Genomic DNA, 26,041 nt, shown 5'->3' on the forward strand with positions numbered 1-26,041 from the left:
ACCGAGAAGACCGAGAACAGCACAGTGTATACGTGACATGTGTGGCTGTGAGCCGGCAAGGTAGCAGTGGGGACTTCCCCAGACATCTAGGATCATGATACTGACAGCTTATTCGACGGGGAACATGTGCAGTAGTGCTTGCATTAGCCAAACGTGGGGGAAATGGGTGGGAAAGGGCAAAGTGAGGGGTTCCACTCCTTCCATGTGTAAAGGAGGAGCTATGAGAAGCATTTTGAACTTGCTGATTGAGACTGGCGAATAACATGAATTATTCCAAGACTATTACTGGACAGGTTGGATAACTGATGGGTCACACACCAATAACAGCTCTTGATCAGAAGCTTCTCAAGAACCGGGCGAGGAGGTGTCTTTGTCATGTTACAGACTGGGCAATATGGTGTCGTGTAAAGGCCCCTCACTTCACTCCCGGGTTGGTTCTTTATGCTCTCATTTTCTCGGCAGGCAGAGGGAGACACACATCCGACACCGACCCCCATCTTCCTCCCCCCCGTCTCATCCCGTCCTGTCACATTCTCCTTTGGAGATGAGATGTATGTCGGTCATCGGTACAATCCATCCATTGGCTTTCACGACTTGGTCCTGCAGGGCACCTACGCGAAGAGGTCCTGTTTTGGGTATCCCGCATATGTCGTGACTTTGAGATCAGAAAGGGCCGGACCGTGAAACGGTGCTTACCTACCTCGCTTTGCTGTTGTGTGTATGAGAGAGAGGGGGGAAGGGGAGGGGGACGAGGCGAGGGTTGTCTAGAACCCCGCAACTTGTCCTGGCTGGCTGGCTGTGGTAGGTAAGGTAGCTAGGTGTGGTGTATATAACGTCGACCTTGTCCCTTTCTTGTTCCCCATTTCTTGTCTTGTGTGTTAAACTATTGCTAATAATCACCCACCAGCTCCATTCGTCTTTTATTCCAAAAGCATAACATCTCTTGGGCATTTGCCACACCTAACCACCATCATGGCCCCCTCCGCCATAGAACCCGTCTCCTCCTCCCCCAACAACAACACCCCCCGTATCCTCGTCCCGGAAAAGCTCTCCCCCGAAGGCCTCTCCCTCCTGTCCTCTTCGGGCTTCATAATTGACAACCCTTGCCCCGGGTCCCTCTCCGCAGCGGACATCGCGGCCAGGATCGGGTCGTACCAAGCGCTTATCGTGAGGTCCGAGACGAAAGTCACGGCTGCCCTGCTGGCAGCTGGCTCCAAGCTGAAAGTTGTCGCCAGGGCTGGGGTGGGGGTTGACAATATCGATGTCAAGGCCGCAACTGAGCAGGGCATCATCGTTGTCAACTCCCCCAGCGGCAACATCCTTGCCGCGGCCGAGCACACCATTGCTCTTCTCATGGCCACGGCGAGAAACGTCCCCCGCGGAGACGGGACGCTCAAGCAAGGAAAGTGGGAGAGGGGAAAGCTCGTGGGTGTGGAAGTAGGGGGGAAGACGCTCGGTGTGGTTGGGTTGGGGAAGGTAGGGCTCAAAGTAGCACGTGTTGCGAGCGGGGGGTTGGGGATGAAGGTCTTGGGTCTTGATCCGTATGCTTCGGCTGATGTGGCCAAGGCTGCGGGGGTGACGTTGGTGGGGAGTTTGGAGGAGCTGTTGCCTCAGGTGGATTTCTTGACTGTTCACACGCCGCTGTTGGCTAGCACGTTGAATCTGCTGGGGGAGGAGCAGTTTGGGAAGATGAAGAAGACTGCACGGGTGTTGAATGTGGCGAGGGGTGGGGTGTATAATGAGGAGGCGTTGTTGAAGGCGCTGGATGAGGGTTGGATTGCGGGGGCGGGGATAGATGTTTTCACTCAGGAGCCGCCAAAGGAGGGGAGTGTGCCGTCGAGGTTGGCGCAGCATCCAAAGGTTGTGAGCACGCCGCATTTGGGGGCCAGCACGGTTGAAGCACAGGAGAACGTCTCGATCGATGTGTGTAAGCAGGTGGTTGTAATCCTAGGTGGTGGCCTCCCGACAGCAGCAGTAAACGCCCCGCTGATCTTGCCCGAGGAGTACAGGAGGTTGCAGCCGTTTGTGAAGCTGTGAGTTTTGACCCCCTTTTATCCCATTACCAACATCCCGTCGGAAACTGACGGTATGATAGGGTCGAGAAGATTGGCAGTCTCTACACCCAACATTACGCCACCAACGCAGGCGACAAGAAAGGGGGCATGATTGGCGGCCGGCGCTTCGAACTCGTCTACCATGGCGATCTTGCCAGCGTGAGCAACACCCGTCCGCTCTTTGCCGCCCTGGTCAAGGGTCTTGTCAGTTCCATCAGTGACGCCGGTGGACGAGATGTGAATATTGTCAACGCTACAATCATTGCCAAAGAAAGGGGCATCGCCATTGATGAGAGGCATGTTCGTGACGAGGGGTCCTCGGCTCCAAGCACCTACGCCAGTGCTGTCACTCTCAGAAGCATCAGCACAGACGGGGCCAGCGGGGGAGAGCAGATCATTGAGGGCTATGTCAGTGGGAACGCTGTCTTCATCTCCAAGCTGGACAAGTTTGCGGCCAACTTCCAGCCAGAAGGGACGCTGCTGATCTTGCACAACTATGACGAGCCAGGCAAGATTGGGAATGTCGGTATGGTTTTGGGTAGGCATGGGATCAACATCACTTTCATGCAGGTTGCGGGACTGAATCAAGAGGCAAGGCGGGCTGTTGTTGATGGACCGGTTAATACGGAGAACGGGTTGAAGGAGGCACTCATGATTTTGGGAGTAGGAGGAGACGTGACTGGTGAGCTGCTTGAAGAGCTGGGCAAGGCTGAAGGTATCCTGGATGTAAGTGTGGTGAGATTGTAGGGTTTTTGCTGCTATCCTCTGTATCCATATAGTTCTCTGAAGGTACCAATTTGTTTTCAACAAGCAGTGGCAGGCTGAAACAGGTCTCACCTTGAGGTCAAGATTGGAGATCCTCCACAAATGATAAGATGTTCTTGATAAGGCTCAGAGTGGAAACCAAAAAGATTCATATGCATACTTGAGAAATTTGGCAAAAGATAATGATGAGAGTGGGATTCGAACCCACGCCCTTTCGGACCACGGAATCTTTGTACAAGATGTTGATTAAGGAAGACCTTAACGTGGCGCCTTAGACCGCTCGGCCATCTCACCGTATGATTTGTTGAAGATCTAGACTGGTCGTTGCACTTATGATCGTCGAGATCGAGAAAGGTGGCGGCGCATCAGCCAGGAAAATGATACTGATAGGGATGAGTTCCACCCCTCATCTTCACATGACTGTTTCATCAAGACTCAGAACCTAGCAAATGTTGCAAATATTCTTGATCTCACGTTTGGGTTCAGCGAGGCCAGAACGATGCTCATATTCATCTCATCTTCGACTTTGATCTTCACAGGGCTCTCTGTTGACTACTTCGCTTCGTCCCTGATGAACCCACTTGGACCTGTCCGTGCCGACCCGGGGAGCTGGGAAGCTTGCGCGTAGAATGGCACCGATTCGGACTGGTGTGGCCAGGATGGGTGATTGGCGTGCGCGATAGTTCGTGATCCCTTATTCTCCTTTTTCTGTTGTGGAATGGCGAAGTGTGTTTGAGTGTCGTGCAAAGGGGGCAACAGGTTTCCCGGTCTGATGGCAAAAACTGACAAAAAGCATCACCACGAAAATCCCGGCTGGGTAGCACCATTCTGACACATCCGCAGGTGCCTCAGCCGCGCATTGCAGGACAGGTTCCGAGTCATCATCGAAACGTTGGAATCTGAAGTACTCTAGTACTACCATGTGAACTGCCGCCGTTGAATGGATCAGAATAACCGCGCCAGTCACTTGTCATGCATCCAGCAGGTGGGATGCTCACATGGAAACTCTGAACGGTTGGAACAGGTTCAAGAGGAGGTGAGAAAAGGGAGCTACCCCTGTTCGGTCCCTCCTTGCTGATTCTCCACGGGTCCACTGGCTGTTGCCCACCGCTCCACCGCTCCCCCGGGGTCGCCCACTTTGGACCCGCGCCTTTCCCTTTCTGGGGGCGCGGGCAACAGCATCTGAGGCATTCTGGAAGCGAGTGACCAGTCACTGAGCTCCTCATTTTTTTCCTCGTCCTCCTCACAGCATTTGTTGAACCTTCCAAGACGAATCGCCCAGCAGGTACGGATACTTTCATTCTCGCGCCTGGCCTCTTTCAGGTACGGTGCGTGCTGTGCTCCTGCCTTACCTTGTACCTCATCTGTTGTGTTATCCGCCATCGTCCGATTCCATCGCGGCGGCAGTTGGGGCCAAAGCTTCCTGTTCCTGCGGCCTGCGCGGCAACAGCCAATTCAACATCGATTGCGACTTGAGAAGAGAGCAATTACAGGTGAGTCTCTCTTGTTGTTTCCACATGCTTTTTTCATAAGAAGGTCAACTTCAAGCTGCCAGGTTGACTCTGACCTCTTCCATCGTCTTGTTTACTTTTGGCATCCCTTTATGGTTCTCTCCTGTTCTTTAAGCCAGAGTCTTTTAATTGCACATAATCTCTTTTGGTCCCCACCACCACTTTTACGTACTGACACCAAGCTCGACCGACAGTTGACACGGCCATCTCTTAACTACTAGTACCTACCCCTTCCTGTTCTTTCAGAACAGCATCCATTGCCGTCCTGTCTACACCATCCATCCATCCATCCATCATGTCAGACGTCGAGATCAAAGATCAGATTCCTGCCCCTGAGCAGCAGCAGGAGGAGCAGGAGGAGCAGGAGGAGCAGCAAGCGGCTCCAAGAGAAGAGGCCACCCCGACACCTCCCCCAGCACCGCCGTCTGGGTCCGATACCTCTCCCAAGGCGAAAGCTGGAGCAGGAGCAGAAGCCGCCGCTGCAAAGAAACGTACCGCTTCGACCTCTACCGCTGGTGTCCGCCGTCCAACCGGGACTAGCAGTGCCACTGGCAAGCCAGCTGCTGGAACCGCAACACGAATAGGCACCGCAGGTGGCTTGACTAGACCCTCGACGACACGGACGGCCGCTGGTTCTACGGTTCCCAAGCGCCCAGGCACCGCCGCTTCCTCTGTGTCCCATCGCTCCCAGCCTTCCCAGTCCGAAGATGAGAAGAAAAGGCCCACAGCTTCGGCGACACGCCGCACCTCGATCCTGCCCGGCGGTGCCGCTGACTCTCCGGGTAAGGCCAGCAGAACAAGTACCATTGCCGGTAGCACTGCCGCCGCCAGAAAGCCTGCGGCCGCCGGCACCACCACGGCATCCCGGTCAGCTTCTGGCACGGTTCGAACAACAGCCACGACCGGCTCGGCTCCCCCGACTACCACACGCACTGCCACCAGACCACCGACCACCGGCGCCGTTGCCGATGCTAAGAAGAGATTGTCGACGGTCGGAGTCTCCACTGCTGGTGCCGCTCCCCGACATGCTGCTCGTCCCTCGTTGGCCTCGGGCACATCTGCCACAGCCGCCGCTGCGGCTGCCGAGTCTGCCAAGGAGACCGAGGAGCTCAAGGTCAAGCTGTCGTCTAGTGAGGCCGAAATCGCGGAGCTCGAGGCTCAGATTGCTTCTCGCCAGGCCAAGATTGACGAGCTCACAGAGCAATTGAGTGCCGCCCAGCAAGCGAAGCAGGAAGCTCCCGAGTCCGCCATCGATCAGGATGTCTTGGAAGCTCTCAAGACAGAGCATGCCGCCGTGATCGAGGAATTGAACAAGAAGGTCACAGAAACCGAAGAACAGCTGGCCTCCGTCCAGGCCGAGCTTACCGCCAAGCAAAGTGAGCTTGCTGCTGCCGCAAGCGCCAAGGAAACGGCCGAGGCCGAGATTGCTAGCCTCAAGCAGAAACTCGAGAGACGGCAGGCGGACCACGAGGCTGAGCTCAAGAACGCCAAGGAGAGCCTCTCGGGATCGGAAGAGGAGAATACTGCTAAGCTGGAGGCACTACGAAAATCCTTGAGTGAACAGTACGAGGCAAATGTTCACGCATTGAAGGAGAAGCATCAGGAGGAAATCCAGCAGGTCAAGCTCGAATCTGCCGGTACTCAGAAGGAACTGGTGGAGAGAGGAAACGAAATGCTCGAGGAGTTGCGTGAGAAGAATAAGCGTTTGGACAAGGAGGTGCAGGATGAGGTTGCGCGACTTAGGGAAGCGCTCGTAGCTGCCGAGGAGGCGGGAAATGTTATCAAGGCTGAGATCGCGGGCAAGAACGAAATAGTCGTTGCCTTGCAGACGCGTAACTCTGAGCTCGAGTCTGAACTCTCCGCCGTTCGGGACGGGCTCAGCAAGGCCCAGAGTGCTCACGCTGAGCTCGAGAAGATTATGGCCGGCTTGAAGGAGGAGGCTGCTGCCAAAGAGGCTGCTTTTTCCAAGCTCAAGGAAGAGCATGCCCAGTTGACAGAGGATCATGCCAAGCTGACAGCTGCTCACGCCAGTCAAACCGACCACCACAATGAACAACTCAAACAGATCAGCCAGGACTACGAAAAGGAGATTGAGGATCTCCGTGGGGATGCCTTTTTCAAGAGAAAGTTTGAAGAATTGGAGGCCAAGCATGCCGAGCTTGTTCAGGCTCACGAGCAGGCCGTAGCAGGTCACGCACAAGCTCTTGAGGCTGCCAAAGCCGAACGCGACAATGCCATCAACGCGCTGAAGGCCAAGGAGGAAGAACATCAACAAGCTTTGGATGCTCTGCGTGCGAGCCATGCCGAAGAGCTGGAAGGCGCCAAGAGCGTCACAAGGCAGGCCCAGGAGGCGGGCGAGGAGGAGATTCATTCTCTCAAGGAGAGCCACAGCAAGCAGATTGAGATATTGAAGGAGGAGAGCAAAGCCAGTTTGGCCAAGGCGCTCGAGGATCTTGAAGCAGGCCACGCCGCCGAACTCGATGCCGTTCGGTCCGCTGGAGATGTCAGCCTCCAAACCCGAATGGAGCAATTCGAGAGGGAAGTCGAGGCCAAGCACGCTGAGCAGTTGGAGCAGGCGCTGCAAGAGGTCCGGGCCAAGCATGCGGAGGAGGTTGCCAAGCTGACAGGCGACTTGCAAGCTGCCCAAGCCATGGCTGAGGAGCTGGAAGCGGTGCTGAAGGACAGCGAGGGGCAACGGGCTGAGGCCAAGGCCTTGATTGACTACCGCGAGGAAGAAATGGCCAAGCTTCAAGCCAAGTTTGCTGAACTGGAGGCATCGGTCAAGGAAATTCAAGCGAAAAATGCCGAACTCGAGGCAAAGAACGCCGAGTCTGTGACCAAGCACAATCTCGAGTTGGAAGCCGTCAATGCTCGTCACGACAGCCTCCTTGCCGAGATCAAAGCCAAGTATGCCGCTGATTCCGAGGCCCAGCTCAAGGGCTTGGAGAAGGAGCAACAGGCCAAAGCGGATGCTGAGGCGGCCGCTGAAGCTCTGAGGGCGGAGAACGTCAAGCTGCAGCAAGAGGTGGATGAGATGGGTGGCCAGCTTGCCATGGAAAAGATGGAAAAGTTCACTGCCCAGGCGGAATTGGACGCTGTCAAGAATGCCAAACAAGATACAAGTGAGATTAATGGCCTCCGCGAGCAGGTCAGCTTTTTCCAGGCACGCTACGACGCGGATGTGGCCAAGGCGCAGGAAGCTGCCAGCAAGGCCAGTGCTGAGGTTGCCGCTCTCGAGCAGGAGCTTGCTGCTGTTCAAAAGGATCTCGAGGAAGCAGAGAAGAAGGTCGAGGTTGGCAAGGCCGACTACAAGGATCTCCACGATATCTTTGTGGAACATGGCAACAGCAAGACGGCTCTGGAGAACGACAAGGCCGAGCTGGAGAAGCGTCTATCCGAGGTGGAACAGCGGCTCTCTGAGGCGGAGCAGCGGGTATCCGAGGCCGACAAGGAGGTTGCAGAGCTCACGGCGCAGCTCAAGATCCGGGAGGCCGAGCTTGCAGAGGTCAAGGTACAAGCTGTCTTACCACGGGGTCCATGGTTCTAGTCACTAACGTGGATGGCGATTTGCAGACCAAGGGCGAACCCGCCAAGGGCCTCGCGGCGAGCCGGTTTGCGCAACCGGCGGAGGAGAATGGGAGCAATGGAGTACCCGCAGCGGAAGGTGAGCCTGAGCTGGACAACTCTTCGGCGGCGCTAGCTTCGGTGCGAGCTACCAATATTTTCTCTAACCCTCTCTTTCTTGGGCTGAGACTGGCTAACGCAGGACGGGTGATGCAGATCGCTAAAGCCCAGGCGGGAATCAGCCAGCTTGCCGAGCTGGACGACGACATTGCCAAGTCGAACCAGCGAATCCTCCAGTCCATCACGGACGGCGTGCCACAGGCGTCATCAGCCTAGTCGGACGGTGCTCGGCTTGTGGTTCTTTGTGATTTTATCTGTTGTTGCTATAGCCGGCTGCTCCAGCGATGGGCGGCAGCTGGGAAAGTTTGTAATGAGGAGGGTTCTCCAGCGGACGGCGGGGGGGCGGCCGAGGTCAGGAAGGCTGCCCGATCGTTGTGTACATTCGCATTCAGCTAGTTGCTATTTTATACCCTTCGGCTTTTTATGCTTGTGGGCGGGTTTCTTTTTGGTGATGGGGACATGCCGGCTGTTGTTGTTGTTGCCAAGAGGAGATGATGTTTGGATGCTGGAAGGAAATGGGGGAAGAAGGTGAGGTATTGTTCAAGGCAGGAAGTCGAAGGGGGGCCTACCTAATACGGGAGTTTGTCTCTTGTATCTATTATTTTGTAGACTGGCTACACTGATCATGCACAGACACACACACACACACATACAACATCTTTTGGCTTTAATGCAATGCTGTAGGACAGTGAGGTGAAGTCATCATCGATGGAACAGCCCCCCTGATTTGTTAGTCAGCCCCAGCTCCAGCCACAGCCCAGCAGAAGCTCGGTTGAGCCGAGGCTGGTGGGTGGTGGTGGGGTGGTGCAAAATTTTCGGCATGCCCCAAAAAATAATTCGGGTCTGCCAACGCGGTGAAAACTCCTTCCGTTCCTCTCGGAGCTGTCAGTTCTTCCGCAGCGACGAAATCGCATCCGACTTGGAATAGTTTCCTTTGACGAATCAAGGTATGTTTCAAGCCATATCCTTTTCCCGCTACCACATCGCCATAGCACCAGCCTCAATACCTGCCACGCAATGCCGCAAACCCATCTTTTTGGGGCATTGCTGTCGCCGTCACGGCATAGCATACTTTTTTCTGTCTTGTTCATGTTGTCGTCTTCTTGTCTCCGCGAGCCAGCATCATGTAGTCGTATACCGAGACGCGATAGCAAGCCTCAATTGAGCCATTGTACTTTTATGCACTGATTTCTTTCGAGTACTGATGACCCCTATTGACTAGCCTGTTCTTTTTTATACCAAGCGTCACATGCTCCGATTAGACCACGACGACCATTAGAGCACACCGAGCAGAGTTTTCTACTGTATGGATTGTGGAAGGAGGCTCGGATAGGTTTCTTCAGCTTTGGTGTAGGACGGCGCTTTTGGGGCACTACGACCAGCCCACCGCGATGGACGTCACAAAACCAGACCCGGATGCCGAGGGTGTCGTCATGCAACAGAGTTATCCCTCGCCTATGGTCGACAGCGCCGATGCCCAGTACTACCAGCTTGCCAACCACCGCGGACACGATGGGCAGATGGCTGCTCATCAAGGGGGGCAGGAGGTGCCGGATGGATTGCCGAACTTGGCGGCGCATCAGGAGCATCATGAGCACGAGGAACATCACGATTTGCATGAGCTTCAAGAGCTGCAGGAGCCACCTACACCGCAGCATGATTCGAGGCCACAGGTCAGCGCGGATGAGCTTCAGCTTGCGGCTCAGTTGACGCAGGGCTTGACGCAGGGGATGAACCAGATGATGGCGCCGGCTGATATGGCGACTGTGGAGAGCGAGGTGCAGGAACAGCAACCGTTGCCGCAGCAGCTGGGGGAGGAGCATCAGCAGCATCAGCAGCAGCAAGCGGAGGTGCAAGCTCCATCGGTGCCGAACCTTCAGGAGCAGCTCGAGGCCTCGCTTCAGAATCACGAGCGGGAACTGCAAAACCAAAATCATAATCTTCAGAACCAGAACCATGAGCATGAGCTCCAGGATCACAACCACGAGCTCCAGGATCACAACCACGAGCTCCAGGGCCATGAACATGAACTCCAGGCTCATAACCATGAGCTGCAGAACCATGGTCTTCAGGTTGAGAATGTGATGCCGCATCATGAGCAGACTCAGACACAGCACCATTTTCCTCAGAATCCGCCGCCGCCGCCACATCTCCCGACGCATTTGTCTATGGAGCACATGCCCAGTGTGCACCCGACATATCAGATGCCGGATAATACTCCGCCAAGGAAGCGATCCAAGGTATCTCGGGCCTGTGATGAGTGTAGGAGGAAGAAGATCAAGTGTGATGCGCAGTCGGAAGCGAGTGAACAAGCGTGTTCGAATTGTCGAAGGTCTAGTGCTCAGTGTCTGTTCAGTCGGGTCCCTCAGAAGCGTGGTCCGAGTAAAGGGTAAGTAATCCGTCATACTAATCAGGATACATGGACAAGGCTGACATGTAGTAGGTACATCAAAGAACTGGCCGACAGGATCAACTCCATCGAAGGGAAGCTCAACAGCAACGTGGCTGCTGACGGGTTGGAAGATACCACCCGCAGGTCATCCTCTGATGCCTTTGCCTCCCCAGTCCTGGGTGACGACGGTCGGAAGCGTCCGTTTTCGAGCATCTCAGCCGATCCCTACGCTACGGCTGCTTCTCCAAATCGTATCCCAACCACATATGGTACCGAACACAGGCCAATATTACCCTATGTTCACCCAGACTTTAGGCCGCCGAATCCAGCCAGCGCGAATGATTTGGCGCTGAAGACTATGCCCCCTTTGCCTACCTTTCCTTCGGGCAACGAGCTAGGTCTACAGTCTCAGACAGCAGATGGGTTGATGGATTCAATATCACCCAATGGAACCACTGATCAAAGTCATCAACCTGACCACCACCAGCAGCAGCAGCAGCAGCAGCAGCAGCAGCAGCAACTTCCCGAAATCGATGACGCGACCTTTGATAAATATCTCGAGTCTATTCACCCTACGTTTCCTGTTTTGGCTTCTACAAAGGCTCGTGTACAGTCATTACTCTGGCAAGCGAGTTTTCCATTACAAAATGCCTTCCACCAGGCTTTCTTTGCAATGATACGGCCTTTCTCACCAGAAGTTCCAGGAGGGGATTTGATGGTAGCCAGTCGGCTTCTTTCCGCCGAACTCGCTCAAGGGGGGAGGTCACCGCCAGAGGATTTACTTACGTTGCAGGGGTTAATAATGTTGATTATTGCTTCTGACTGCCAGGGTGTGTCAGCTGGAACTGCAAAATGGAAGAATGGGGTCTTCGGACAAGCGGTTGGTCTGGGATGGGCGATGGGGTTGCATACGAGGCGGGTGCCAGAGGTGGAGGAGGAGGGGTTTGATCCGAACAGTGATGATAATGTTGGGTTGAGGGCGTGGTGGGTGCTGGTTACGTTGGACAGGTGGGATGCGGCGGGGAGGGGGAGGCCGACGTTTATGCCGAATGACACGGTTGTTGTGTTGCCTGGGTTGAAGGCGGTGGTTGGGGAGGGGGTGTGGGAGCTTATAAGTGAGTTGCACTGTGCCGTTTCTTGAGGTGGGTTATGGACTAACATGTGGACAGGACTCTCACACGTGCTGGGCTTCTTAATCCCTACGATCTCCACAATGAGAAGCTCTCTCGATCCCTTTGCGGCTTCGGCATCACTCGTCATGACGGAGAACTATGCCCTTATGGCAGCGGAGATGGTGAGGCTGGCGTTTCCAACGGGGGCGGTTAGCACTGGCCCTGTGGTGCAAATGGCCTATTGGCATGTTCAAATCTTACGGCAGCTGGTGGGTGCCTCTCGCGTACCGTTGCGGATTTTGGAGGCGTGTAAGAGCCAGGTATCGCTGCTGGCGAATAGTCACGAGGTTGTTTGTCCTTTGACGCATCACTTTTTGGGACTGGTAGGAGTGGCGCTTGTGGAGCTGGGAAGGGTAAAGGAAACGGAAGGGGAGGCAGGGGAGTTGGTGGGGTATCTGTTGGAGTATAGGATTGCGGCTTCGAGTTGGAATGAAGAGGTTAGGAGAGGGTTGGAAGGGGTGAGGAGGGGGAAGGGGTTGAGGCGGTTGGCGGAGTTGGCTACGGGGGATGGGCAGGGGAGAGGGGAGATGGGGAGGGTGTTGGGGGAAGGGTATTTATCTTTTTGGGAGAGGAGTGATGAGGAGGGTCGTGTAGAAGAGGCAGAGGGGCATGGTCAGCAGGAGGAGCAGCAGCACCATGGGGAGGTACAGCAGCCCGTGGCCCCACTACAGGAGGCCCAGCAAGGACAGCAGGAGGATGTGGTCATGCATGATGAGCCGGATCCTGGGCAGGCACAACGAGCGCAGGAGGATGAGGAGAGAGCTGCTCATGCTGCTGCTGTTGCGGCTGTTGCTGCTATCAACAGTGCTGGCTTGTCTGCTGCTGGCGAGGCGGAGACGATTCCTGCTCCGGTTGGGGAAGGTAGTGTGTCTAAGACGGAAGAGCAGCAGTTACAATCTCACCCGCAGGTAGAAGGAGGGCATCAAGGAGCGGATATTGGGTTGGGACTGCAGATGGCGTTGGGGGTGGCTCCACCACCGGCGGCTGTTTAGGATGGTAATGATGCTGGTGGGGCAGAGGTAGTGGATTGGAGTTTCTGGTATAATATGAATGTTTAGTCATTGCGGAGGGGGCGGCGGTTGGTGAAAAGTATATATACCAAGAGCGAGGGATAGCGCCGGGGCGCGGTGGTGAGTGTAGGTTAGGAGAATACATCATACCCTTTTGTTTGTGTTTTTACTGTTGGTCTTGTTGAATGATGGGAAGATGCTGGGTCGTATGGGGATGAGGATCATCATTGATGATGTCCCCACTTGAACCCCGTCGTGTATCTGTTGGTCTGATTCGCAAGGGACTGTAAGGAGGTAAGTTGGAAGCTGCTTTCAGTTTAAGGTTACCTTTTCAAGATATCAGTCGCATTCTTTTATCATTGAGCGACCCTACCTACCCCAGAAAATGATCATGACAGTATTATCGGTGCAACCAAAAGCTGTAGCAAACCAGGCGAGATAACCCCCCCAGCGGCAACACCACCCCTAAACTCCCCCAATCCCACCCGGATTCCCCATCCCACCTCAAGAAGCGGACGTCGTCCAAATAAGCTTTTCCCACCGCGACAAAAAAAGCCAATGACAACTTGTCACCAATCCCCCCGAGTAATGTTAGAGACCAGGGGGGCCAACAAATCCCATTTAGTTCCATTCCAAGAAACCAGGCATTGAGACAACGGCGAGAGAAAATAGCTCTTCTGTTCTCTCTGTTCGAAAAGCTCCAATTAAACCCCAACTCCTCCCTAGTCGTTTCAGTTGCCTGGGCCTCCCCAAATCTCCTGATCCGCATCCATCACCAAAAAAGACAAGTTCAAACAACAGCATATATTTACCAAACAACAGAATATATATGTATATATATTCCCCGACGCAAACAAAAAACTCACCTTGCATGACATTTTTTTGATGGCACCATCACCTCCCCAAGCTAGCACAAGAAATCCGAGGCGACGGAGCGTACATTGTACCATCTCCACACACCCTATTATTACACACCCCACCCTGCCTCCCTCTTGCTTGCCCGTTCCAGGCAAACAAAAAATCCACCAACCAAACCAACCCAAGGGAAAAATTATGTGCATGCAGAAAGACAAAGTCTGGTTAGAGTGCAATCACCGCGCCTTTTTTCGCTTCGAGCCTTGCGCCAGGCTCGGCCACGGCTGCTTTGGTGCTGGCGGCGACCATGACGAGGTGCACGTGCAAGATATCTGCGCAGACTGCAAGAGAAAAGACCCCAACCCTGCCGCCCGCGAGGCCGAGAGGGTGAGAAGGGAGATGGAGCTGCGCGCTAGGAGGGCGGAGGAAGAGCGTGTTGCGCAGATCAAAAGGCTTCAGATTGAGGCTAGGAGGAGGGCAGAGGATGCGAAGAGAAAGCAGGAGGAGGAAGCGCTCAAGTTGGCGAGGAGAAGGGAGAGAGAAAGGCGGCAGCTGGAGAAGCAGGTTGATAATAAGGCTGCGAAAGCTCTGGAGAGCCATAAACGGAAACATGAAGGGGGGGAGGAGGATGAACCGAAGGCTAAGCGACAGAGAGGGAGGGGTGGCGGTGGATGAAACCGCAGGATGAGTTGAATGCGGTTGACAGGCCGATCAAAGTTTGAGGGTTGTCGAAGCGTCGATGGAGAAGATGCCTGGCATTTACAACCCTCATATCAGCGTTGTTGTCTCTATAGCTAGCAACTTGGCGATCAGATGGCTCCGGGAACATTGCAGAATGGTTCGAGAGGGTGTGGGGCAGAGAAGCCTCATGCTTGTCATGGCTAGTCAAAGGAAGACAACGGTGGCGGGTCGAGGGATGAAAGGCAGCCCGTTCTCCCAAGCCGCTGAGATATGGCTAGCCGAGGGATATGAGTAGCCAGGAGAAGGAATGTCGCAAATGGTGAGTCAGACCGCTTTCTGAAGACCTGTTATATTTGCTGACAGGTCCAGCCTAGGAAACAGTTCCAAGCATTGGGATGAAATCCAAAGATTAAATCCGTACACGGACCAAATGTTGGTTCCGAAATGATAAACACTCGCTAGGAGATGTCCAGGGCCTCTTATAAATAACACAAGAAGAAAACCGCCCAAAAACCAGACTGGATGTAGATCAAACTCAGTGGTTAAGAAATGGGAAGCGGGAGGTATCGGTTGTAAGGAGTGTTGTAGAAGAACGGTTTGGGGTTTTGTGAACTCCGATTCAAATTTAAATCAATCACTTTCGTGCCGTAGACTAGCAAGAGCCATCAACTGATACCACGCATACAACAAGACATGTCGTCGAAGAAGGAAAGAGCTGGTGTGTGAGTCCCCCTTTCAGCTTGGCAGTTGGCCACCGGTCTGCGAGCATCCGTCAAGACATTTGTCAGCTACGTCATACCACTCAGTTCCTTACTGAGAAGACACACGTGATTTCGCGATATTCCGTGCCACGCAACCAAACGGCCATTCGCGACAGGCAGACTCATCAGCGTGCATCTCAGCCTCCTGACTTTGATCTGATCACAGATCCCATGTGAGCGCTGCTGTTCGCATCATGCCTGGAAGGAAACGAAGCGCCCCGATCGACAACCCCAGCCCACGGACCACCCGCGCCACCCGCTCCAGCGCTCGCAGGACAGCTGCCAAAAATGACAATGATGTTATTCCCGATGTGGTCAAAGAAATGGTGGTTGAAGTGAGGAAAGCGAAACAAGCTGCCGCAGAAAATGAAGACACTCCAACAGAACCGCCACGAAAGCGGAAACGACCCGGAGAGAAACCCGCCAAGCCATCCAAGGAGAATGACGCTGGGAATGACGGCAATGATGAGGAGACTGAGTTTGAAGATGTTCCAATACCTGCTCCGACCATCCAGACCATGGTTAGAGACACGGATGACGAGGAGGATGACGATGACGATGACGATGATATCCAGTTTGAGGACATCAATATCAACGGTGCTCAAGCAAACACAAGATATGAAGGGCCGAAGACGTTGGATCTTGATCTCACTGCTTATATGACCTCGTTGGCTCCGAAAAAAGGAGACCGTCGCAAGGCATTGGGGAGGGAGGAAAAGGACCGTCGTATAGAGACACACAAGGTTCATCTTCTCTGTCTGCTGGCTCATGTAGAGTTGAGGAACCGGTGGTGCAACGACCCCGAGGTTCAAGATGCTCTTCGTCCGCTGCTGTCTCGGAAAACAGTAGGATTTTTGCGTCCTAGGGCAAGTCTGAACCAATTCAGCCGGACTGAATCACTGAGAAGGGGTATCTCCGAGGCCAAGGAGGTGTTCAGAACCAGGTTTGAGATCACCGAGCGAGGGCTACAGAGAGCCCTCTGGGCGGAAAATCTGGACCAACTGAAAGATTACAAACCACCCCCAGACGCGGAAACCACCCGCAACAAAGCCGACTTTCTCAAAGCAGCCCAAACCCTCCGCGGCTCCCGCGACGTCGGCGCCCAGCTCTTTTGCGCCCTCCTCCGCTCGGTAGGAGTAGAAGCCCGTCTGGTCTGCTCCCTCCAACCCCTCGCCTGCGTTGCAGGGGCGCCGACCATGCCCAAGCCATCATCCAAAACCATGCCGAAAGCTACACAACCCTCCAAAGCAGAGCAATACTTAGCAGCCGTGGCCAAACACGAAACAAAATTCACCCCCACCACCCCTGGCACAATCCCCCGCTCCCGTCTAGGCCACCCAGACGCAACATCCTACCAAATCCCCTCCCTCCTCGCCCCTTCTCCTTCTACCTCCCCTCCTTTACCCACCCCTAAAACCCAAGTCAAAAAAATCAAAGGCGAATCCCCCTTTCCAATCTGCTGGGTCGAAATCCTCGACCACGCCCACCAGAAATACCACCCCGTCGATCCTCTAGTCACCTTTTCCCAGTTCAATCCCAAGGTCTACGAACCCCCCTCTTCTGACCTCCTCAACTCCCTCACCTACGCCGTGGCTTTCAACCCCGACTCTTCCTGTCTCGACGTAACCCGCCGTTACGCAAAAGCGTACAACTCAAAAACCAGACGGTGGAGAATCGACGGCTTAGTTTCGTCACGCAACGGCCTGAAAGGGGAACGCTGGCTGAGGGCCGCGCTGAGGAGGTACCAGCCCCCGTCCGTGACGGACTTACTGCAGATTGAACTCAACGAGCTGAAAGCGGCCGAGCTGAAGGAGCCTATGCCGAGGAATGTGATGGATTTTAGGGATCATCCTGTTTATGCTTTGGAGAGGCATCTCAGGAGGAATGAGGTTTTGGTGCCAGGGGCGCAGGTTAGCGGGACGGTTGGTAGTGCGGGGGGGAGGGGGGGGTTGGAGAGGATTTACAGACGGAGGGATGTCAAGGTGGCGAGGACGAGGGAGAGGTGGTTTAGGTTGGGGAGGGTGGTGAAGGGTGGGGAGGTGCCGGTGAAGGTGCTGCCAAAGATGAAAAGGAAGAAAAAGGGGCGGTTGGGTGATGGTGATGATGATGAGGAGGGGGAGCAAGGGGCAGGGAATCCGGTTTTTATTGAGAGTCAGACGGAGGTGTATGTGCCGCCTCCGGTGGTGGGGGGGAGGGTGCCGAGGAATAGGTTTGGGAATGTGGATGTCTATGTGCCGAGTATGGTTCCACGGGGGGGGGTGCATCTACCTCATGAGAGGGCGAGGAGGGCGGCGTTCGTACTGGGGATCGATGCTGCGCCGGCGTTGACGGGGTTTGAGTTTAGGGGGAGGCAGGGGACGGCGGTGTTGAGGGGCGTTGTGGTTGCGGCTGAGTATAAGGGGGCGATGGAGGCGGTTATTCAAGGACTAGAAGATATGGAGGTGGAGGAGGAGCAGGAGAGAAAAACGAGGATGTTGCTCGCCGTCTGGAGAAGAATGTTGAAGGGGTTGAGGATTAGGCAGAGGATCATGGATGGGGTGGATGAGGAGGCTGAGGCGGAAGCCGAGGCCAGAAAGCAAGAAGACAAGGGTAAAGGCAAAGAGGTAGACATGCCTGATTTCGACGACACCGCCACCCCCTTTCACGATGACGAAGATGAAGACTCAGCCGGAAGGGGTGGTTTCTTCCCATCCACCAACCTCGACAGCGATGACGAAGGGGGAGGGGGTGGGTTCATGGTAGAAGAAGAAGAAGAAGAAGAAGGCGGCGGCTTCGTGATAGAATAGCCTTTTTTTTTTCAATCCCAGATTTCAATTCTCACCCTCCCCCTCCTGCTTCCGTCCCTCCCAAAACCCCCTCCCATAACTCACCATCACCTCCTCCCCCCTCTCGATCCCGGTATTCAACCCTTTTTTCCCCCTAGGCAAAACCCACACGCTCATCACCTTTTGTCCCGTCCTCTCATCCCACGCGACTTTGAACTCGGCGTTTGGCTTCCCCTTTTGTTGCTTTGGTGGTTTCTTCTGCCCGGGGACTGGCTCCGGGGGGGTGAAGGGTATACCGCGGTAATCGTTCACGAACCTAGCCTCGTTGCCAGCTCTGGCTGCGTCGACGGCGACATCTGCGTCGCGATCTAGCCAGAGGTCATAGTCTGATTTGGTGTAGTCGTAATCTTCGTCTTGGAGGCCGGGGCCGGAACCGAGGTGGTAGTGGCCTAGGTAGGGGAGGATGAGGGTGTCTGGGGGGAGGTGTTGGGTTGCGAAGAGGCCGGATTGGCCGTGGGCGGGATCTAAATGGGGTTTAGAAGAGGGAATAAAAATGGGGGAGGGTGAAGAGGAAGTGGGGGGGTGGGGGACGCGACATACGTTTTGGATCAGTGATGGGGGTTATTTTGACGTGAGGTGCTGGCCCGAGGGGGAAAGATCCCGGGATGGTGGGGAGGTCGGGATCCAGGGTGCGGAGGAGAGAGAGTTGGGAGGGTGTTATTTGAGGGGAGTAGGCGGGGGTAGTGAGATAAGGGAGGGATTTGGGCCAGTTTACGGGAAAGGGGTCGTCGTTGCTGGGAGTGGTGGATAGCGTGGGTTGTGATGGCGTGGGTTGTGATGGCGGTTTTGAGGGTGGTGTTTCTTTCGGCATTTTACTCGATTTGGTCCTTTTTATACTGGACTCGTTGGCGGGGTGTTTTCTTTTTCGGGTTTCTGACATGGTGGTGATATAATGTCTTTGGAAGTGGTTGGTGGATGAGAGTTGCTTCTGTGGGTGTGAAGCAGGTTGTGAGATGGAAATGAGAAGTCTAAGTTGAAGTGGTCAGTGCGAAGTTTTGCCGGGCTTGCGACATTGCAACAATCTTCAGACTCTGGGACAAGCTGACATTTCCAGGTTCCTGAACAAAAATAAAAAATTAAAAAAAAATTAAAAAAAATAAAGAAAATAAAATAAATAAAATGCAATGATCCGATCTGTGATGGCTATAAGTGAGCACACATAGACCAAATAACAGAGATCATGAGGTAAAACCAAGGCTTTGAGGCATGGTAAATACGTCTTAAATGCCTTGTATATTGATAAGTCCTAACTATGTATTGTTAGGCCTTAAAAAGATAGTTAAAGAGGCCTAAGAGGATAGTGAACAGACTTAAAAAGATAGCTAGGAAGGCTATTAGTTATCTTTTAAGAGCTACCAAATATTTTTCGAAGATTGGTTCAGTATTTTGCAGTGCCAGTTATTATGTCCACGACGTAGGTGTATGTACAAGTCGACTTCGCAGACGACAATGTCTTGGAAATGCTATCGCTATCGTACAGTCGGGTCTGGCCCAAGACTGGAAATTAGTCTTGGGCGAAGAGGCTATCCAGATTGTTGTATATTGGGCTTTGTTGTTTCGGGGATGGTGTAACGGAAGACAATGCTCGCGCGCTCGGCGTCATACAACCTTCTCGAACCGGAGATACAGCTGCTCGTTTGCAGGACGTGAGGTGTACCCATCTGACTGATTCGCTACACCCTCATCATCCACAATGTGGCTGGTGTAGTTGGAGTAGATGGCCGCGATCATGAGTTTCATCTCTGTTGAAAACGTCAGACAGGCAGAGATGCCATCAAAAGCATGAGCACAACTCACCATTCATTGCAAAGTTGGACCCAATACACATCCTACCGCCTGAGCCGAAAGCCCAGAATTGCCTGTTCTGCAGTTTCCTTTCGTCTTCTGTTCCCGTCCCCGGCAGCCACCGAGTGTGGTCCCATTTCTCAGCATCTGGAAAGACTACCTCGTCACGATGGAGAGTATAGGCCAAAGCTGCCACCCTCACGCCACCCGGTACATGGTACGAGCCTAGACGACAGCCCGCCTCAGGAGTTTGACGTGGTTGTGGCCCAGGGATTGGCGCGTGAAGGCGTAGTGTTTCTGTCAGTACGGCGTGAAGTAGAGGGAGACTGTCCAACTTTTTGGGATCCGGCATATCAATCGTTCCATCTGGGCGCTGTCGCATGTTTGGTGTCATGCCCAGAAGTTCAGTTCTCAGCTTCTCTTGCAGTTCCAATGACTGTGATAGCCTCCAGGTTAGATATGTAAGGGCCAAGCCAGCCGTTTCCTGGCCTGCCAGCACATGGTCGAAAAGCTCTGATGCAACTGACAGCCGGAAGTTGGACACAGCCGGATACAGGAGCGAGTCCTTGCCCTTCGTAGTTTCATCTGTCCGAAGCCCACCAACTAGACTTTTCCATACTACAGGCTCATCCCTTGGGTCAGTGTTAGTTGTGTCGGGAGAGGCGGATATCTGATCACAGAGCCGTAGACACCAGTCGCCAAGCTCCTTATTGGCTGCATCCACCCACTTGGGGCAAAAGGGAATGCCAATCTTGCGGCAGAATCTGGTGAACTGTGGCATCTCTTGATCGTAATATCCATAACCCTGGCGGGCCCTGTATAGCTCGAGAAAGTGCTCTCTGTAGGCCTTGTCGCCTAGAAAGTCGGTTCCATTCCTCAGCCCAAAGAGGTAGCCGGCGATAAAATCCATCGTTGCCGCCATAAACACCGAATAGATATCGATGCCATGGGGAAGTTGGGTATCTTTGGCGGACCGTTCAAGAATCGGCAGAATCCTCTCGGAAAGAATGGCGTGCCCTTGGGCTGAAGCCGCCGGACTTGACTGTATGTATGACTTGGAGTAGACATGGGATATCAACCGCTTCCGTGCCGAGTGCTCGGCAGAAGGTCTTGCCGAAAACATGCAGACAGCGCTTTAGAAAGTGTGTAAGCACAAGTAGAAAGCAAGACGATTGATTGCTGTCTGTGCGTGCCATACCCATAGTTGTCAAAAACAGAATACCACGAAGTCTTCTCAAATCCACCCTGGTAAACAGTGCGGACACAGTCCACGTCATCGATGCTCAGTTCGCTGGGCCCAACTCGGACTATGGGACCGTGACGGCGGTGGACGGCAAAGAGTGTTTTATTTTCTCGATGGGTGAATCGAATCCGCAGGATCCAGAGGCGGGAAAACGGGACGGACCAGTGAGCGTTGGGAATGCGCGCAAGAGGGGATAACAATGCAGGCCAAAAGATGAAACGATATGTCAGAAAAGCAAACAAGGCGGCTGCGGCGCAACTCAGCCCTGTGAAGCCACCAGCCATCTTCATAGGCTTCCAAAACGTCTCTGACTTTTTCCTTTTGATGCAGGCTCGCTTTCAACGTGCATGAAAGATTGATGACTGCAGACAGGTTGGGAGTCAATTGGCCTTGGCCGGGTAATCTGGCTGCCCGATTGAGACTCGCGCAAATGTCTTATTGGTCAAAACTTTTACGCTAGTCCGTTTGTGGCTAGTGCGGCAGTTGAGTCACGGCATTCATAGATGACCCTCGGAATCCACTTCAGAAGTTCCATCCAGTGTTGTGTCATTGGTTCCTGTCAACCAAGTCAAAAGCAAGCAGCAGACGGTTGATATTCAACAACAACGTCTCTTCATCTTGATACAACCTTTGCTTTACAAACAGCAAACTGCGTATATTTCATTGGCCGCTCTTAGTTTCAGAAGCAATGGGGTCCTCGGTGCCCAGAAGCTTCATCGACCTTCCGCTGGAAATCCAGTTCCTGGTTTTCGCCAACTTTGACTGTGCACGCGACCTTCGAGCGCTTGCCTTGACTTGCAAGAAGCTGCATAGCGCTGTCAACAACGATGGATGGCGACGTTTCGTGGAACGCAGTTTTCCCTCTCTGTCTATTCCCATTCCAAACGGAAATCGCCACACCTGGGAACAACTTGCCGAATCACTCACCTGGCAAAGTCGATGCTGGGACCGGCGAGCTCTGCAATTCCAAGTTCTACTACACTCACCACACGGCGATGAGGTGAGACGGCATCGAGGGAATGCGAGGGGGAGAGGTCTATTCCACTCTGTTGTTGATGCTCATTTCGACCCAGCCACCCATGAAGAACTCGTTGTATGGGGTGCCGGAGAAGACATCGTTGGCCGGTATAGGGAGCGCCAGGGACCGGACAAGCCGTCCAAGTCTTCGTGGCACAGCGTTAATGGCAAGGAACTGGGCTTCAGAGCGGCTTACGATGATGTCAACTCGGTAAAGATCGTCAATCACCACACCGGACGAGCTGTTGTCACTGGAAGGCACAATGGAACGCTGTCGCTCATATCAGCGGAACCAGATCGCTTTGGCCAGCCCATCTCGGAGTTCAAGTTCGGTCCTCCAGAAACATCTGAAACAAACAACGGCTCAGAACCGGAAAATCTCAGTTCGTTGGATGTTCTCCAACACGGCTCCAGCTCAAGAATAGCGGCTGCCACGAGGAATGGCCTGGCCGTATTCGACCTTCCTGCGGACGCCGCAACCGAACTAGAACCATCTGCTACATTTGATCTCAAAACAGAGATATTCTCCCTGAACACCTCGAGACTCAGTCGTGCCAAATGGATGGAACAGGGCGAAACCATTGCATTGGCTTTGAGTGGCTCTCCCGATCCTCTCCGTTACCTCTCCCTGACACCAACGGGCATCACTCATCACACAGCTGCCAAGAATGCATCAATCGGGGCTCAGTTTGAGCTCAAGGACAATGGAAATATCTGTCCCAATTCTCTAGAACCTGTTTGTCGGACTGGAGGCTGCAGAACCAGTCTACTTCTCAGCGCGTGGCGAGATGGGACTATCAGGTGCGTCAGCCTAACAACTTCCGAACTGCGTCTGGCCATGGTACTAACACCGTCTGTAGGTTACAAGACTTACGCACACCATCACCGTTTGACGCTGTCTATCAAGACAATGTTGATCCATGGGTTGATGCTGAGGCCCTCATGACATACGGCACAGAGCGCTTCGTTGCCGGAGGCGGGGATGGCCTCACCGTCAAGATATTCGACTTTCGCTGGGAACGACCCTACCATCACACCTCAGGTCTTCCGTGTCTGAACTCTTCGCCATTCCCAGGACCCTCGCAAGCGTTCTTGAAAAGTCCTACAAAGTCAAATCTCGGCAATGAAAGGTGCAAGCAAGGACGAGCGTGCCAGTACCACGAGCTCTCAAAACACATCTACTATCGACCGAACGCCAAGTTTTACCTTTCCAGGTCGCTGATCAACAGCAGCGCCAGCATCTGGTCGCTTGCCCGAGGGTCAGACATCTCGCCCAACTTTTACATTGGCATTTCGGGTGGAGTTATCGAAGCCAATCTGGAACCGTGTCCAAACAACTACCCACCGGACCGACCCACTACCGACCCTAATTTTGGATTCCCAGATTGGAGAGGACGTGCGGCAGATGGCAGCGGGTACATGAGCAGACAGGTCTCGCCGGCTCTTATGGAGATTGGGGACGGTTATGCATACAAGCACAACGACAGACCGATACTGCTTCCCAGGCTGCAGGACTGTGGTGGTCCTCCGAGCTGGTCTGGCCCGATACTGAAGCTCTCCAAGTATCACCGACTCGATATGAACTATCAGACAAGGGGGGACTTTGTGTGGGGTTGACCATACCTCAGGGATAGAAAACTGGACATATCACGGGACCATTCCCCTGAAGCATTCCAAAACAGCCAACATCCCAACATTTCGTGTTTCCATGTCAGGAACAGCATGCTGAGAAGCCTCTGTTCCCCAGCTGACCAGGTCAGATGAACAGTGGTTGAACCTGGAGAAAACGGCCGGGATGGTGCGGCTTAGCTAACAACTGGGGAAATGGGGTGACCCGATTGGTTGGCTACGTCAAAGCTGGGCTGAAAAAGGCTAAGACAAATGCCGAGACTTCTCTGGGATTGCCGGATCTGAACGGATGGGGTGGGTCGTGCTCGGGACGAGGGACGGACGTGCATGCACTTGCGACCCGGGAAATCATCTTGTCGGGAATACATCAGACATTTGGAGTATCGTTTATTTGGGATGTTATCTTTTTGGAGATGTTAGACAGTATTTACATACAGAGTTGGGACCAACACAGCATCGAACCAACCTGAGACAGGTCTGCAAGGGGAGAATTGGGGAAGAAGGCGTGGTTTGGGGGATTTATAAAGAGCGAAGAAGCCCAGGCTTGAAATGATCAAATGTGATGTCAGACATTACCCCGCCATAGCCGTGCTTCTGCCGACGGCGGCCGGTCGAGGGGCACGGCCCCGTACAAAAGTGACAAACCTCCTGCAGATGAGTTCAACAAGGTACAAGCTCACACACACACACACACCCCCGGGGGGGGGTGGTGATCCCTGGGTGGACGGATGGGTAAGGACGGGCGGAATTAACGTGGGATAATACGTTTCGTTAGACACACAATCACAGATACCGGTGCCTTGTGCCGTCGGGTCGGGTGTTTTTGGCTCCAAGGGGGGCGGGGGGGAGTGTGTCTTTTGCTGGCCTGGGGGCGCGGTCGAGGAAAATAGATAAGTTGGCTGTTCTGGCCGTTTCGAACTTTCATTGTTGTTCCTGTTCTTTTTCTTCTCCCCGTTATACCTGGTTGTTCCACTCATACTCGAATCCACTTCGTCATATCTTGTTATCTTGTTTGACGGCATCATCACCAGCAAGAGCCCTTGATACCCACCTTGCTTGCTTGTGTGTGTATAAGTCAAGCTTCGGTTTCCATTCACCCGATTGGTTTGACGGCGTCATAAAGTAGATCCCGCTTTGACTTATACACTACTTCCAGGTCTACCACCACCAACATCATCATCACAACTTTCACATAGCTGTTTTCTTCTCTCACAAACAGCAAAACATAACAACTACCGTCAAGATGGTTTCAGCATACACCAGCAACGGCTCCGAGGGCGAGACGGAGAAGATCAACACCAACATTGTGACGCTCACCCGGTTCTTGACTGAAGAGCAAGTCAAGCACAAGGAGGCCACCGGTGACTTTACGTACGTTTCTTCTTACCAATTCCCTCCCCCATATTCATTCACCTCTAACAATCTCATGTCTTCAGGCTCCTCTGCCACGCCCTCCAATTCTCCTTCAAGTCCATCGCCTACTACATCCGCCGCGCCACCCTCGTCAACCTCACCGGCCTCGCCGGCAGCTCCAACACGACAGGCGACGACCAAAAAAAGCTCGACGTCATCTCCAACGACCTCTTCATCGAGGCCATGCGCTCGTCAGGTAAATGCGCCTTGCTAGTGTCGGAAGAAGAGGAGGAAGTAATCTACTTCAAAGACGCCAAAGACGCGCGCTACGCCGTAGCCTGCGATCCAATCGACGGCTCCTCCAACCTCGACGCTGGTGTTTCCGTCGGGACAATCTTTGCGATTCACAAGCTGGCTGAGGGGTCGACGGGAACAAAAGAAGACATCCTCAAGCCCGGGACGGAGCTTGTCGCGGCGGGGTTCACCATGTACGGTGCGTCCGCCCAGCTGGTGATTACGATGAAGGGGGGGAGCGTGAACGGGTTTACGCTGGATAACGGGGTGGGGGAGTTCATTCTGACGCATCCGGACATGAGGCTGCCGAAGAAGAGGAGTATTTACAGTGTGAATGAGGGGAATAGTTTGTATTGGGAGGATAATGTGAAGGAGTATTTTAATAGTCTGAAGGAGGCGAAGGAGGAGGGGGGGAAGCCGTATAGTGCCAGGTATATCGGGAGCATGGTGGCGGATGCGTACAGGACGTTGCTTTATGGGGGGGTGTTTGCCTACCCGGCGGACAAGAAGAGTCCGAAGGGGAAGTTGAGGATTTTGTATGAGTGTGCGCCGATGGCGATGGTTTTTGAGAACGGTGAGTTTCACACATGGATCTATGGGCAAGGGAGATATGATGCTGACAGTGATTATAGCTGGTGGCCAGGCGGTTGACAGCCAGATGAGGAGATTAATGGAGGTGGTGCCGGAGCATATTCACGACAAGAGTGGAATTTTCATGGGCAGCTGGGATGAGATTGAGAAGGTCAAGTCCTTCCACAAATGAGGGGTATGACAAGAACATCATGAGATGATTGAAGCGATAGAAGTCAAGTTTGGGTATTTCTTTTTTTTTCTTTCTCATTTTACATGCATTCACCACGAGGTGTTTTTTTTTCTTTTTTTTTCTTTTTTTTTCTTTTTGGTAATCTTTCAATGAATGAATTCGATATCATGAGAATGTTCCTTGATGTTTGATGTGTAATGTCTCGTGTTCTTCTGAGAACATGTAATCGGACTCGACACCGGCCCCC

General features: G+C 53.6%; 9 protein-coding genes and 1 non-coding gene across 10 annotated transcripts; 8 read left to right on the forward strand and 2 right to left on the reverse strand.

The window, feature by feature from the left end:
- Positions 1-972: 972 nt before the first annotated feature.
- Positions 973-3,009, forward strand: QC761_409430 (uncharacterized protein; the record flags this gene model as incomplete). The annotated part of the gene is made up of 2 exons (XM_062879219.1): positions 973-2,033; positions 2,096-3,009. The coding sequence occupies 2 exons, from the start codon at positions 973-975 to the stop codon at positions 2,799-2,801; spliced, it is 1,767 nt and encodes a 588-aa protein (XP_062732274.1). The 3' UTR covers positions 2,802-3,009.
- Positions 3,003-3,113, forward strand: QC761_0066390. Its single transcript has one exon. It is a non-coding gene; the product is annotated as a tRNA-Leu (tRNA).
- Positions 3,114-3,259: 146 nt separating this feature from the next.
- QC761_409420 (uncharacterized protein) lies at positions 3,260-8,612 on the forward strand. Its single transcript, XM_062879218.1, has 5 exons — positions 3,260-3,501; positions 3,663-4,312; positions 4,525-7,841; positions 7,904-8,035; positions 8,111-8,612. The coding sequence occupies exons 3-5, from the start codon at positions 4,626-4,628 to the stop codon at positions 8,228-8,230; spliced, it is 3,468 nt and encodes a 1,155-aa protein (XP_062732275.1). The 5' UTR covers positions 3,260-3,501; positions 3,663-4,312; positions 4,525-4,625; the 3' UTR covers positions 8,231-8,612.
- Positions 8,613-9,405: 793 nt separating this feature from the next.
- Positions 9,406-12,570, forward strand: RGT1 (Glucose-responsive transcription factor; the record flags this gene model as incomplete). The annotated part of the gene is made up of 4 exons (XM_062879216.1): positions 9,406-9,987; positions 10,009-10,403; positions 10,455-11,521; positions 11,576-12,570. 4 exons carry the CDS (start codon positions 9,406-9,408, stop codon positions 12,568-12,570), a joined length of 3,039 nt encoding a protein of 1,012 aa, XP_062732276.1.
- A 1,071-nt stretch (positions 12,571-13,641) lies between these two features.
- Positions 13,642-14,118, forward strand: QC761_0066420 (uncharacterized protein; the record flags this gene model as incomplete). The annotated part of the gene is made up of 1 exon (XM_062872649.1): positions 13,642-14,118. One exon carries the CDS (start codon positions 13,642-13,644, stop codon positions 14,116-14,118), a length of 477 nt encoding a protein of 158 aa, XP_062732277.1.
- A 961-nt stretch (positions 14,119-15,079) lies between these two features.
- On the forward strand, positions 15,080-17,671 carry QC761_409400 (uncharacterized protein; the record flags this gene model as incomplete). Its single annotated transcript, XM_062879215.1, has 1 exon — positions 15,080-17,671. One exon carries the CDS (start codon positions 15,080-15,082, stop codon positions 17,669-17,671), a length of 2,592 nt encoding a protein of 863 aa, XP_062732278.1.
- A 24-nt stretch (positions 17,672-17,695) lies between these two features.
- On the reverse strand, positions 17,696-18,644 carry QC761_409390 (uncharacterized protein; the record flags this gene model as incomplete). The annotated part of the gene is made up of 2 exons (XM_062879214.1): positions 18,251-18,644; positions 17,696-18,174 (listed from the first exon to the last, which is right to left on the reverse strand). Exons 1-2 carry the CDS (start codon positions 18,588-18,590, stop codon positions 17,696-17,698), a joined length of 819 nt encoding a protein of 272 aa, XP_062732279.1. The 5' UTR covers positions 18,591-18,644.
- Positions 18,645-18,995: 351 nt separating this feature from the next.
- On the reverse strand, positions 18,996-21,118 carry QC761_409380 (uncharacterized protein). Its single transcript, XM_062879213.1, has 3 exons — positions 20,694-21,118; positions 19,508-20,628; positions 18,996-19,452 (listed from the first exon to the last, which is right to left on the reverse strand). Exons 1-3 carry the CDS (start codon positions 21,026-21,028, stop codon positions 19,310-19,312), a joined length of 1,599 nt encoding a protein of 532 aa, XP_062732280.1. The 5' UTR covers positions 21,029-21,118; the 3' UTR covers positions 18,996-19,309.
- Positions 21,072-23,963, forward strand: QC761_409370 (uncharacterized protein). Its single transcript, XM_062879212.1, has 2 exons — positions 21,072-22,556; positions 22,616-23,963. Exons 1-2 carry the CDS (start codon positions 21,427-21,429, stop codon positions 23,370-23,372), a joined length of 1,887 nt encoding a protein of 628 aa, XP_062732281.1. The 5' UTR covers positions 21,072-21,426; the 3' UTR covers positions 23,373-23,963.
- Positions 23,964-24,407: 444 nt separating this feature from the next.
- On the forward strand, positions 24,408-25,832 carry FBP1 (Fructose-1,6-bisphosphatase). Its single transcript, XM_062879211.1, has 3 exons — positions 24,408-24,755; positions 24,821-25,605; positions 25,664-25,832. Exons 1-3 carry the CDS (start codon positions 24,628-24,630, stop codon positions 25,792-25,794), a joined length of 1,044 nt encoding a protein of 347 aa, XP_062732282.1. The 5' UTR covers positions 24,408-24,627; the 3' UTR covers positions 25,795-25,832.
- Positions 25,833-26,041: the final 209 nt, after the last annotated feature.

This window comes from Podospora bellae-mahoneyi, chromosome 4 (assembly GCF_035222275.1).
Source record: "Podospora bellae-mahoneyi strain CBS 112042 chromosome 4, whole genome shotgun sequence".
Classification (NCBI taxonomy): domain Eukaryota; kingdom Fungi; phylum Ascomycota; class Sordariomycetes; order Sordariales; family Podosporaceae; genus Podospora; species Podospora bellae-mahoneyi.

Bases quoted from the DNA above. Each gene is read 5' to 3' on its own strand.
- QC761_409420 (XM_062879218.1), top strand. From the start codon at position 4,626: ATGTCAGACGTCGAGATCAAAGATCAGATTCCTGCCCCTGAGCAGCAG. The intron at 7,842-7,903 runs GTACAAGCTGTC...GGCGATTTGCAG, and splicing joins CCGAGCTTGCAGAGGTCAAG to ACCAAGGGCGAACCCGCCAA. The intron at 8,036-8,110 runs GTGCGAGCTACC...CGGGTGATGCAG, and splicing joins CTTCGGCGGCGCTAGCTTCG to ATCGCTAAAGCCCAGGCGGG.
- QC761_409380 (XM_062879213.1), bottom strand. From the start codon at position 21,028: ATGAAGATGGCTGGTGGCTTCACAGGGCTGAGTTGCGCCGCAGCCGCC. The intron at 20,629-20,693 runs GTATGGCACGCA...CACTTTCTAAAG, and splicing joins TCTGTTTTTGACAACTATGG to CGCTGTCTGCATGTTTTCGG. The intron at 19,453-19,507 runs GTGAGTTGTGCT...CGTTTTCAACAG, and splicing joins GTCCAACTTTGCAATGAATG to AGATGAAACTCATGATCGCG.
- QC761_409370 (XM_062879212.1), top strand. From the start codon at position 21,427: ATGGGGTCCTCGGTGCCCAGAAGCTTCATCGACCTTCCGCTGGAAATC. The intron at 22,557-22,615 runs GTGCGTCAGCCT...CACCGTCTGTAG, and splicing joins TGGCGAGATGGGACTATCAG to GTTACAAGACTTACGCACAC.
- FBP1 (XM_062879211.1), top strand. From the start codon at position 24,628: ATGGTTTCAGCATACACCAGCAACGGCTCCGAGGGCGAGACGGAGAAG. The intron at 24,756-24,820 runs GTACGTTTCTTC...TCATGTCTTCAG, and splicing joins GAGGCCACCGGTGACTTTAC to GCTCCTCTGCCACGCCCTCC. The intron at 25,606-25,663 runs GTGAGTTTCACA...CAGTGATTATAG, and splicing joins GGCGATGGTTTTTGAGAACG to CTGGTGGCCAGGCGGTTGAC.